Source organism: Mercenaria mercenaria, chromosome 9 (assembly GCF_021730395.1).
Source record: "Mercenaria mercenaria strain notata chromosome 9, MADL_Memer_1, whole genome shotgun sequence".
Taxonomy (NCBI): domain Eukaryota; kingdom Metazoa; phylum Mollusca; class Bivalvia; order Venerida; family Veneridae; genus Mercenaria; species Mercenaria mercenaria.
The window spans coordinates 37,840,649-37,853,684 of record NC_069369.1 but is presented as its reverse complement, the minus strand read 5'-3'; the positions used below and the strand labels follow the sequence as shown (position 1 = coordinate 37,853,684).

Below are 13,036 nucleotides of genomic sequence, written 5' to 3'. Positions count from 1 at the left end.
TTGTCTTTCGTTTACAAAGGATCTTCCATCAATAAGTGATACACATTGCAACGTAAAACACATCGTCTCTGTATGAATCAGTGACGTCAGTAATGTTGCACGAACTTCAGGTACATGTACATAATCATTTGGTGGTATATTGTTGTTGTTGATGTTTTCTTTTGTAATAAAAATACTATATTAAAATTATTTTGTTCGTTAGGCTGTTTTAGTTGCGTATGCTACATTTATTTTCTTAGTTTGCAAACTGCTTGTACTTTATTTTAAATGTTTTACCCATTTCTGACATTGCATGTGCATGTGCTTGATGGACTTTGATTTTAGTTATTTATTTCTTAGATCTATTATATTTATTCATTTATTTAATCTAACGTATTAAATTATTCTCATTTCCATACTTTTAACAAACACTACTTATAACCATTTGTCTTTCAAGATGTATTATGTCTTTCAGCTCTTAAATTATGATATTATATGTAAAATGTGTAATTTAACATGTATAAATATATGTCGGTCAAAAAGCTATACATAGCTTATGTTTATAATGTTATATTATCTACCGACAATAAATAATATTGACTTGACTTGACTTGACTTTTTCACTTCGCCTTGTCCAATACAAATTTTTATTTATCACAACTTGTAATTTTTAAGGCGATCTCACACGCTAGTGAGAATGCAAACTTTAGGTATGTTCTAAAGAGCATTTAGCTGTCTTGGGGATATCAGTGGTTCTACCAAGATGCCCGCTTGTTCTGGAGGGAGCATCCTGGGTCTTCTTCTTTCAGTAAAGCTAGAAAGACTCCATATGTGACATGTATTGTGCCCCTGTGACTCAAAACCAAAGAAAAATGAACAAAAGAAACAGAAACAGTACTTCCTTGTCTAGAAATGTAGTATAATTGAATACTGATACAAAAACAATAGGACAATCGTGCAAAAAGTGCAAAAGGGCACCTTGCTACATGATAAGTATGTGATAAGACATGCTATGTGCGTTTCCAATTTTAAATGATAGCGCAGATCTCAAACCGACAATATTGAGTAGCAAAGAATGGTTCAGCTCAAACATTTAGGTTTGTTGCTCGTAGTGACATTGGGATATTGTTCTAAACAACGCAAATTCCTGATATTTCCAGGTAAGAAAATATCCTTTAACGAACTTTATAAATGGTAATGGTACCAAGTTATGTTTTGTTAATGCTGCCTCAGGTCACGCCGGTACAATTAGATGATAGATAGACTTTCTACCAAGAACTCGGGTATCTCAGAGAATGTTTCAGACATAAGAGGCGCCTGCATAGAACATCCAAATTCCACACGCTAGTTATAGCGTAATATGGTAATTGAATATAAAGCTTATGGACTGAAAAGAAACTTTGGTGAATGCAGCGCAAAATCCAGTTCATTATGCCGCACAAAACTGTTTACAGTATTCCTCCGGCTTTTCTACGATTTCTTGCATTACTTATGCAAACATTTTTATTGTAATTTTGATTCGTTGTTTAAAAAGGTTTTATGCCATTGCAGATGTGTTTCTGATAAAAATATCTTCGTTGAAAAATGAATGAATTGTTTGCAAACCCAAAATCACTTTCTGATCTGCAGTTCTCTGTTTCTGACTGGGACTGGTATTCCTCTTCGTGATATTTTAATTTTATTTTTTTGCATTAGATAAATAAGTGTACTAAACACAAACAAATCTTAAAAGTATTATACGAAATTGTTCCTGCAGCACCCAGAAATTATATAGACGCACTGTACTCGGACAAAATACATTAAAAAAATTGACTAAACATAAAAATATATTTAGAATTTTGATAAAAGATAATTAATCTAAAATCAGTAAAAAAAATGATTCTGATAAGAGTATAAATAAGCTGCAAAAATATGCTTGCATAACTATATATGTTTCTGTGAAATTTCGAATGCCTGTGGCTTGTGAAATTAATGTTCGAAGTTATAGGCACAGCATAATATTTACAACTTACGACTTCATTATCTTGAATGCACAATTCAATTTGACAGTAATGGACTTTATTCGACATCAGGCTGGCTTATAGAAGACAGGTGATTCTACCCATGTGGCTGCCCTTGCCTGAAATAATGCTAACAAGTGAATCTTGTGGTCTCCGAATGACTTATAATTGTGTCGGTGTGATGTAATGCCTAACAAATGTTCTTACAGATTTGTAGATTGACGATCTCAGATAAGATGTATCATTAGCTAACCTGAACTTTGTTCAGGATGAGCTATTAGTATATAGAGAATAATAGGTTAGTGCCGTAGATGAGAAAGTTTATCTGGCGGGGTGGAGGAGGTTATCGGGTGAGCCGAAGGCGAAACTGATAACGTCCGGAGCCGAGCCAGATAAACTTTCTCAATCTTAGGCACTAACCTATTATTCTATTTATCTTGTCATTACTTCATTTTCCGATATTTGGCAATTTATTTTACAAAAATAAGTGTGCGACAACCGCTTTCATGACGTCATATTCGTAATGACGTCACTTATATAATGACGTGATTACCGGCAAAATCGCACTAACTTCTTCGTTTTTGAATAAAAACTCATTATTTGACCACTCATTTTCTTAGTTCGGACATTTCCAACACAATGATGATGGTTTCGTTGCAAAATTTCTTATGACAACAATATCGATCATAAGGTCACATGATCAACTGACCGTACATCACTGGTCACATGATCAACTGACGGTATATCAAGAAAGATAAACGGCACCCTGATATCGGGTCGAAAATACTGCAAGTGACAGGATAAAATTGGATAGTCCGGCGTCCGTCGTCCAACGTCCATCGTCCTGCGTCAACATTTTTACTTAAACTTCTTCTCATCTGAAACTACTGGTCAGAATTGCACCAAACTTGGTAAGTAGCATCCTGTCATTGACCTCTATCAAGTTTGTTCAAGCAGTTCACCTTGGTCCCTTTTTTGGGCCGCCAGACTGAAAATAGAAAAAAAAACTTTTTAAAACTTCATCTCTTGATGGATCTTCATCAAGCTTGGTTGTAGCATCATTATATGGTCCTCTCTCAAGTTTATTCAAATGGGGATACTTGATCCCTTTTAGGGGCCGCTAGAGCCAAAATTATAAATGCCTTTAAACGACATTTTTCTGATGAACCGCTTGAAAGATTTTAATCAAACTTGGTCTGTTCCATTATTTTAAGGTCCTGTATCAAGTTTGTTCAAATTGGTACACTTAGCCTCTTTTAGGGGCCACTAAAACTATAAATAGAAACGCTTTAAAAAGGCTTCTTCTTATGAACTGCTCGAAGGATCTTCAACAAACTTGGTCTGTAGTATCATTATAATGTCCATTCCCAAATTTGTTCAAACTGGGGGCAGTTAGCCCTTCTTAAAAACCGCTAGAGCCAAAAATTAGAATTACTTTTAAACAACTTCTTCTTTTTACGAACAGTTGGAAGGATGTTTATAAAACTTGGTCTGTAGCATAATTATAAGGTCCTCTCCCATTTTGTGCAAATGGGGGCACTTTGACCCTTTCAGGGGTGACTAAAGCTAAAAATAGAAATGCCTTTAAAAGACTTCTTCTCATGAACCACTTGATGGATCTTCATCAGACTTGGTCTGTAGCATCATTATAAGGTCATTTCCCAAATTTGTTCCTATTCGAGCACTTAGCCCATTTTAGGGTCCGCTAGAGCCAAAATTAGAAATACTTTTAAACGACTTCATCTCATGAATGCATAAAACTTGGTCTGTAGCATCATTATAAGGTCCTCTCTCAAGTTTATTCAAATGGGGATACTTGATCCCTTTTAGGGGCCGCTAGAGCCAAAATTATAAATGCCTTTAAACAACTTTTTCTGATGAACCGCTTGAAAGATTTTCATCAAACTTGGTCTGTTCCATCATTTTAAGGTCCTGTAACAAGTTTGTTCAAATTAGGGCACTTCGCTTCTTTTAGGGGCCACTAGAACTACAAATAGAAACGCCATTAAAAGACTTCTTCTTATGAACTGCTCGAAGGATCTTGAACAAACTTGGTCTGTAGTATCACTATAATGTCCATTCCCAAATTTGTTCCAACTGGAGCACTTAGCCCTTTTTAGGGTCCGCTAGAGCCAAAATTAGAAATACTTTTAAACGACTTCATCTCATGAACTGCTTGAAGGATGTGCATAAAACTTGGTCTGTAGCATCATTATAAGGTCCTCTCTCAATTTTATTCAAATGGGGATACTTGATCCCTTTTAGGGGCCGCTAGAGCGAAAAATTATAAATGCCTTTCAACGACTTTTTTCTGATGAACCGCTTGAAAGATTTTCGTCAAACTTGGTCTGTTCCATCATTTTAAGGTCCTATAACAAGTTTGTTCAAATTGGGGCACTTAGCCTCTATTAGGGGCCACTAGAATTACAAATAGAAACGCCTTTAAAATACTTCTTCTTATGAACTGCTCGAAGGATCTTCAACAAACTTGGTCTGTAGTATCATTATAATGTCCATTCCCAAATTTGTTCAAACTGGGGCACTTAGCCCCTCTTAAATAGTAAAAAATTAGAATTACTTTTAAACAACTTCTTCTTCTTATGAACAGTTATAAAACTTGGTCTGTAGCATAATTATAAGGTCCACTCCCATTTTGTGCAAATGGGGGCACTTGGACCCTTTCAGGGGCCACTAAAACTAAAAATAGAAATGCCTTTAAAAGAACTCTTCTCATGAACCATCTGATGAATCTTCATCACACTTGGTCTGTAGCATCATTAAAAGGTCATTTCCCAAATTTGTTCCAGTTAAAGCACATAGAGCCTTTTAAGGTCCACTGGAGCCAAAATTAGAAATACATTTAAACGACTTCTTCACATGAACGGCTAGAAGGATTTTCATCTAACTTAATCTGTAGCATCATTATATGGTCCTCTCCCAAGTTTGTTCAATGGGGGCACTTGGCCACTAGAGTCAAAAAATAGAAATGCCTTTAAACGACTTCTCATAAACCACTAGAAGGATCTTCATTAAAGTTGGTCTGTAGCATAATTATAAGGTCCTTTCCATATTTTGTTCGAATGGAGACACTTGTCCCCTTTCAGGGGCCAGTAGAACTAAAAATGGAAATACCTTCAAAAGACTTCTTCTCATGAAGCGATTGATGGATCTTAATGAAACTTGATGTGTAGCATTTTATAAGGCCCCTTATCAAACATTTTCATTTGGGGACACTTGGCCCTTTTTAGGGGCTGCTAGAGCTAAAACTAGAAATGCATTTAAACCACTTCTTCTAATGAATGGCTAGATGGATCTTCATCAGACTTGGTATGTAGGATCATTATAAGGTCTTCTCTTATTTTTTTCAATGGGAGCAGTTGGCCCCTTTTAAATACCATTTAATGAGTACTTCTCATGAGCCAGTCAATGGATCTTCATCAAATCTGGTCTCTGGTATCAATATAAGTTTATATTATAAATTCACTTGGTTCCTTTAAGGATCAGATGGTTAAGGTTGTCTTCAGGTGAGCGACTTAGGCCCATTTGTGCCTCTTGTATATTAGACTAAATGTGATGCACTATTTTTATCTTCTAAACCGAACTAAGTTACCTACAAATATACTTGCTTGAACCGAGATCATAATTTTGACTCTTACTGCTGTTAAAGTAGAAAGGTCGAAAATTGCTTGTTAGGTTCAAGATAAGGTATAAAGCTTGCTAAAAATGAAATGAAAACTTTAAGTGATCCATTATTTTAGACAAGTTCTCTCATTTCTTTAATCAGTTCAGAAACTAAGTCTATCTCTTGTGGACTTGTGGTAGTCTGGCTACCAACTAGATAATCTTTTTTATTTTGTTTTATTAATTTCTTTTAATATATATTCTGGCCGATCTTTCTTGGCTCTGAACAAGTAATTTTGTAGAAGAAAAGGGACATAATAATACAAAATTTGAATAGCCTCGGGAGTTATCTGCTGTGACTGAACGCAGACTAGACTTGTGAACACGTAGATTTTTGTGATCTTTTTTAATTGTGGAACAGCCTGCATTCGTTTACAGAATATTTGATTTGACAATGTAACTGTTTTGTTTTATCATATCACAGAGTCTAAAAACAACTTCGAATGTCGTTCTTTAAGCAACGTCCAGTTCATACAAACAGTCTCAGAAGATGGCCGCACAAGAACCTTTGACCTCCATCACACGTCCATTATTGGTGGGATTACTATCAGAACATGTGATTACGACAGGGCGCTTGCGGTTGGACATTTCAATATTACATATATAGATGCTTCTGATTCTACAAATCAAGAACGTATTTACTCGGAGGTACGTCCGGATGACGTCACATGACGTTCCCATGGGGACTAGTATTTACTTATTATTTATCCAACGAAAACAAAATTTTGTCATACATCAACTCAGTATTCCCTAATCTATATTATATAGCAGTTTCATTCATTTCTGATGATACATGAAGAAATGAGAGCACATTTCCGCGTATTTATTGAACACCCCTCGTACAATATGTGCATATTCTAAGTAGCATATGAATTAGGAGTTTCAGAGGTATTAAAATGAATCGGTACTCTGCATAGTTTTACGTATTTCAAAACAGTTCTTAAAGAGAAGAAAAAAAAGTTGTTCGTTTCTCCTACACAACGTAAAATAAGTATGATACTGACAGTGTCCTTTTTGTTTACAATACATATATAGGAAGATAATTGATTATTGATAGTTATAAGTTGGAAGATAATTGAAAAGAACGTGTACTGTATGCTGAATAATATAAGTTATACGAACAAGCTAGATGCTCCTTTTACATATATTTATTGGTATAAAGTTTTGCAATAAGTATAGGTTATAAATTGAATTCAGCAGTTTTAAGATATAAATTTCGAGCGACTGTTAGCGCAGCGAGAAATTAATATCTTAAAACTGCTGTATTTAACTTATAACCGTCTTACAGTTCGCCATTAAATTTAATAACTGTATGTGAAATAAAATGGCAAGATTTAAACGAAATGGATCAATTCCATTGGCAGGGCAACTTGGGCGACCTGTAATATTGAGTACATATCTAAATCAACTAGTTTTAAATGTGAGCTAAATGTAGGTATACTAATATGAATTGTTTAGAAAGTCCAGAGAAATCAGAAGACCTAATTCCACTGAGATCCACAACATTTAACGCAAATAAACTATCATAAACCTCAGGAAAATTTTGTGTGAACAAGCATAGTCAAAGTGACATTGCATGAGAGATTGCCCTATGTTCAGATCAAGAATAATAACCGTATTTGCCAAAAGATTTACGAGTAACATCTTATCAATCCACCATTAGTCACAGTCATCAAATTCAGTGTCTATTTTTTTACTAACTATGTCCAGGTCTCATCGGAAAAGATGACGGCACTCCATTAACATTACTAAATTACTAATTTCCTCCATCAACATGGCATAAGAATAGTAGGGACAAGAATGCTTTCTTGAGGGACGCCACACAAAATCCTTCCTATATCTGAAAATCATTTATTGACATAACATCTTTGCTTTCTTTCTATCTGGTATGAACGAAACCAGATTTTAGACCAGACAAGCCAACTCGCTTAGCTCAACAGGGAGAGCGCAGATCTATGGGTCACGGGGTCGTGAGCCATGAGTTCGTTTCCCCGTATGTCCTTTATGACGATTTGATAAAATACATCGTGTCTGAAATCATACGTTGTCCATCTTTGACCTTTAGCTGTCTGAAATTTGATAAAGTTTGTTTGAGGGATAAGGCACGAGTCTGTAGAGAAATTTGTTCTTAATACTAGTAATGAACAGAATATATGAAGTAGACTCTATTCAATGAAATTTGTGTCAGGCCTATAATCTAGATCTTGTTTTCAATTAATAAAATTTCACCTTTGCTGCATTCAAAAGGAATTTTAGATGGTTGAATATGTATAGAACTTTTATGAATATGCGTAATATTATCATAATATATTCATACCGATTATGAGCGAGCTAAGCATTAGCACGGCACGGGTTTCACGTTACATACCTCTTGTCAGAGTTTCAAGCGTATCATATATTTCTATATTTCTTTTTGCCAGGGTATGGTAGGCGATCGGTCACTTTTTCGGACATCTATAAATTTAGATATAGAGCCTGTTCTGTACACAAGAAGACTTAGCTTCAGCCATTGGCATGCAATCGAATGTTCAGAGATACACATACAGGGATGTAGTCCGAATGGTGAGAAAACAAACACATTTAGTATGTTAGTTAGATTACAACCACATTTCAGGTTGATAGTTTCTACTAAGCTGTGTTTTCTGGCTCAGAAATAAGGGTAAACTGACGTCATAAATCTTTCAAAATAAATCTTATCAATGAGAAAGCCTTTTCAAGCTTTTGCCTTCAAAATCTGAAGGAAAACTAATTAGCAGATTTTATAAATATAGTTCTAGTAATCACTCGATGATTCGAACAATAATGCTTCCTTGCATTTCCCTGTACACCTGGAGGACACAAGTTAAAAGGAACAACGCAGTAACTGTATAGTTAAAAATTTGTGATGAGTTATTTCATTGTAATGCTAATTTTAAAGTAAATATTGAAGAGTTTTTCTAGTAACATACATGTATCTACATTTCAGCTTTAATAGTGAATCTGAATTTTTTTTATTAGACTTACTAATCATTTTCTGTTGTCATACAATATGTATGTATCTGACAATCTTTTTGCATTGAGATAAGTTCTTCCCGCAATAATCCATTTATAACAGGTGACACAATCTGCAAGAGGGGCTACAGAAGTTTCTGAACATCGTAAATAGCATGCCTCAAAATAATCAGATCAAGACATAAGTATTATACTCGGTCTTAAATGTTATATATAAGCAACTTGCGATAATGTTTTAATTGTTTTTCATAATTTAAAGTTTTAGATACTATCTCCACATTTTAGAACATAGCAATAAAACAAGTTTAAACAAGTTTAAAGTTAAACAGAATGATTATATCTGTCGAAAGTAATTAACAACGTATTCAACTATGATTTGAAAACTTCTACCTTAGAATCACTGCCTCTCCAAGTTAGTTCGTCTTAGAATTTTCTTGAATAATTATTCAATGTGTAATTACATGCAAGAGATCTCACGACTTTTTTCTTCAGATATATGTGGCCCAACTTTCTGCAAAAATGGTGGAACATGTGTCGGAAATGGTCAGTGCGCATGCGGGAAAGGGTACATGGGACCAACATGTGAACAACTCGGTTAATACTTTTATCATAATAATTACTTTGGTGCTTTATCAAATATTCAGGGGTTGTCATTAAATCTAGGTGTCCTCGGACGCATAAAATGACGAAAAAGAGTGCAGTAAGGCATTTATTCCAGCAAACTAAATAGAATACATTAAAAATTTCAAAAGAACAGATTAGTTAGACTTCAGGTTAACATTTAAAACTTTGACTAAGGTGTTTTTGTTCCAGATAACTAGATAACTGATTGCAGCTCAGTGTTAATTAAATGACTATTTTTAAGGGGTCACAAAACTTGTTTGTTAGCTTTAATTTGACCAAAGTAATGTCCAGTGCTCATTGTTTCTCGTTAAAGTAGTCGCGATTTATATCACAGAAATGATATGACATACAATGACAGAAATAATATGACTTTAAAAGGCATCTTTAAAATTATTGTAAACATGAATGGACCCAACATAAACTATTTCATTCGATATTAACGATTGTTTTCAGTGCAGAACATGACTTTTGATGACTTTGGATTTGTTGCCAGTTTATCAGATGTTCTTTACACTAAAGTAGCCGCTTTCAGTGTAACTGGAGATGTCTCGTTTTCATTCAAAGACCAAGATAAGCAGACCGGTGTTCCTCGAAATACACGCACTCTTGGACTGTTATTCGGTTTGGCGCATATTTGCGGACATGGGGGAAGTTTGCACTATATGCCGTCACATATGCCTAGTTTCGAGCACAACCACCATAATACACTTGGACATTTACCTTCACACAGCACATGTTCCGCTCTAAACAACTTCGAAACGGGATTTACACATACCATTGAGACTATATTTGGAGACAACCATCACCATAGTAACACGCAGTACTTCTACACAACGCACGGGACTGATCATTTTTCACACGGTGTGTCATTACATACCAGCAACCACTGTCTGCATATGCACGTGCATTATGCCAACAGTCTCGGGCATCTTCTACATTATCACCTATCACCTTCTTTCAATCCTTGGTCAAATACCAAGTATATAATAGAAAGTTCCTTCAGGTAAGCTTTACACAAATATACTTACTTACTTTTAAGTTTGTTGCCCTGTTATTTTCGTCAAAGAACCGGTAACGGTGGATATTGGTTCAAAAGTTTCAGAACCGTAGAACAAAGTAGTAGGTTCTCATATTTTAAGAATCTCCGAATGGAACATTGCCAATGTTCATTTTTAAGTTCGAGATCAGAATCATCCAATCAGGGTCTAGCTTTCTATAATATTTTGGATTCAGAATTAGACTTTATTGTTTATTATTGTTTTGTTGGGTACACACAATTACATTTCCAGCTTTTGGTGGTAAAGGAAGACCCCAGGTGCCCCTCCAGGCATTTCCGTAAGCCAGTTGAATGTTTTATTATCTTGAAACTTCATGTCATTTTATACGATATACAAGGTATTCGTCTGTAACAAACATGCGTATACGTGTAAGTGTTTGCAAGGTATTCGTCAGTAACAAACACACGTAAAAGTGTAAGTGTTTGCAAGGTATTCGTCTGTAACAAACACACGTATAACTGTAAGTGTTTGCAAGGTATTCATCTGTAACAAATACACGTAAAAGTGTGAGTGTTTGCAAGGTATTCGGCTGTAAAAAACAAATGTATATGTGTAAGTGTTTGCAAGGTATTCGTCTGTAACAAACATACGTATAAGTTTGTGTTTGCAAGATATTCGTCTGTAACAAACATACGTATAAGTGTAAGTGTTTGCAAGGTATTCGTCTGTAACACACATACGTGTAAGTGTGAGTGTTTGCAAGGTATTCGTCTGTAACAAACATACGTATAAGTGTGAGTGTTTGCAAGGTATTCGTCTGTAACAAACATAAGTGTAAGTGTGAGTGTTTGCAAGGTATTCGTCTGTAACAAACATACGTATAAGTGTAAGTGTTTGCCCTTATATACATTTGTTTTTTTTTTTTACTTTAAAAAAATACAATAATACAAATCGCTAGCGTGAAACGTGGATTAGTGTGGTTTATTCCCGTATCAATGCACAACAAATAGCATTTACTTGTCATAATAAATATTGGATTTATATGACATTAAAATGTTTTCTTGTAATATCAAGGAAATGCTTATTTTAGTATCATGTTTCAAGATTTTATAATATTTATTATTTACATTATTATATTTTTTGAATTTTAGAAAGTGCTGTCATTTGTTAGTAATGGGAAATTAAATGCAAAAAAATATGAGATGCCTTTCTAAATCAGCCTATACAGTCGTCTGTCATGCCATATAAGTATAATGTTGAACGGGAGTTTTAGCTTGCTTTATCTGTCTGTCTGTCTGTCTGTCTATTGTTTACTGTAGCACCTCTTTTTTTGAGTCTTATGGACAGGAAGTGCGTGTCACAGTTAGTGTAGGGAAATATTAAAACACTACTCGGAAAGTTCCTAGTAGATAGTGAGAATGTGAAATAAAAGCAGATAGCATGACAGGTGTAAAATAAGTTAGAAATAAAGGAAAGTTAAACGTGTTAAAAACATCCCTTGCTGACCTAAAAGTTTAATTTTGCGACAACCGTCTTGAAAGAGTATAAGCTTGTGATGATGTAGACCATTTCAGAATACTGTGGAATTAGGGAAAAAAAAGAGAATTTAAAATAATCTTTGCCAACATGAATTTTAGTAATTTATGACTACGACAACGCTGCTTAGTGATAACGGGCAGCTGTTTTGACGACGTCCGCATATAGTTAGATAGAACGTTCCTAAGATGACGTCGCAGTTGTTCCGTCTAGTGAACAGAATGGCCGGAAAGCTGATATTAATGTTAAATGCATCAAAATGCATGCAATTTATAATATAACCTTGTTTACAAATAGAAAGGAAATATAATGTTAATATGAGAAATGAATTAATCTTTTTCGGAGTTCATGCGAAATGAACGACAGAATAGGATCAGCAAATAAAACATGAATCGCTAGCGCGATTCATAGATTTACCCATTCTATTCTGTCGTTCATTTCGCATGAACTCCGAAAAGAATTGATTAATTTCTTAATTGTTGTTTTTAAGTTGATATACACTGCTGTCTGTTTCTAAGAGTTTTGAAATTTTAAAGTTCATCTGGAGGCATACCCGATTAAATATTCATTGACTAATAAAGGTCTACATTTCAGTCCTCACTGTGGTGCAAGCTTATATGTAAACGGACATCACGTAGCCTCGCTTACCAAACCTAACGTTACGTCTCCACTGATACACTTCCCAGGGACACCAAAGCCATTGTGTTTTGGTCTGTGTGGAGCACATCCAGGAGCTGGTCCAAACAACATTACCATTGGTAATATTGCTGTAGCAGGTGCTAATGTCGTGACGCTAGCAAATAATTTTCTCCTTGGATTATTAGGTAATTACTGAATCACTTTTATAAACCCGTTTTTTTTCCGGATATTAGCATTCTCTGGTCAATGTAATAGTTTACTTGCATCATCTTCAGTAAAAGCCTCACTCTAGAAGAGTATACTCGCGCTTTAGTCGAACACGGTGTCATGGTAAATAAATGCTGTAAAATATGTACTTGGTTGAAAAGAAATCTGCATCATTCTACATAAGAAAAAAGAAAAGCTTGTCAGGTAATCATTTACATTCATCAAATTGAATACAAATTTGGAAAAGCATATATTCTTTTCTTTCCTTTGGTTTGTATTATTTTCTTATTCGAAAGAAATGTGTTCAATTCCTGTCAATAAAATGCAGTGATTATGTCGGTACGGTATCATTTCTCCTTCTTTGCTGTATAGTATAACAAG

At 34.8% G+C, this 13,036-nt stretch overlaps 1 protein-coding gene across 1 annotated transcript in view; it reads left to right on the top strand.

Moving 5' to 3' along the window:
- The first annotated feature begins 980 nt into the window (after positions 1-980).
- LOC123546943 (uncharacterized) overlaps positions 981-13,036 on the top strand; it is a 23,213-nt gene continuing 11,157 nt past the window's right edge. The window contains exons 1-6 of the mRNA XM_045333618.2: positions 981-1,139; positions 6,085-6,308; positions 8,081-8,222; positions 9,144-9,245; positions 9,729-10,278; positions 12,404-12,633. Coding sequence (XP_045189553.2) covers positions 1,055-1,139; positions 6,085-6,308; positions 8,081-8,222; positions 9,144-9,245; positions 9,729-10,278; positions 12,404-12,633 — 1,333 coding nt within the window. The 5' untranslated portion in view covers positions 981-1,054. The remainder of the gene's footprint in view (positions 1,140-6,084; positions 6,309-8,080; positions 8,223-9,143; positions 9,246-9,728; positions 10,279-12,403; positions 12,634-13,036) is intronic.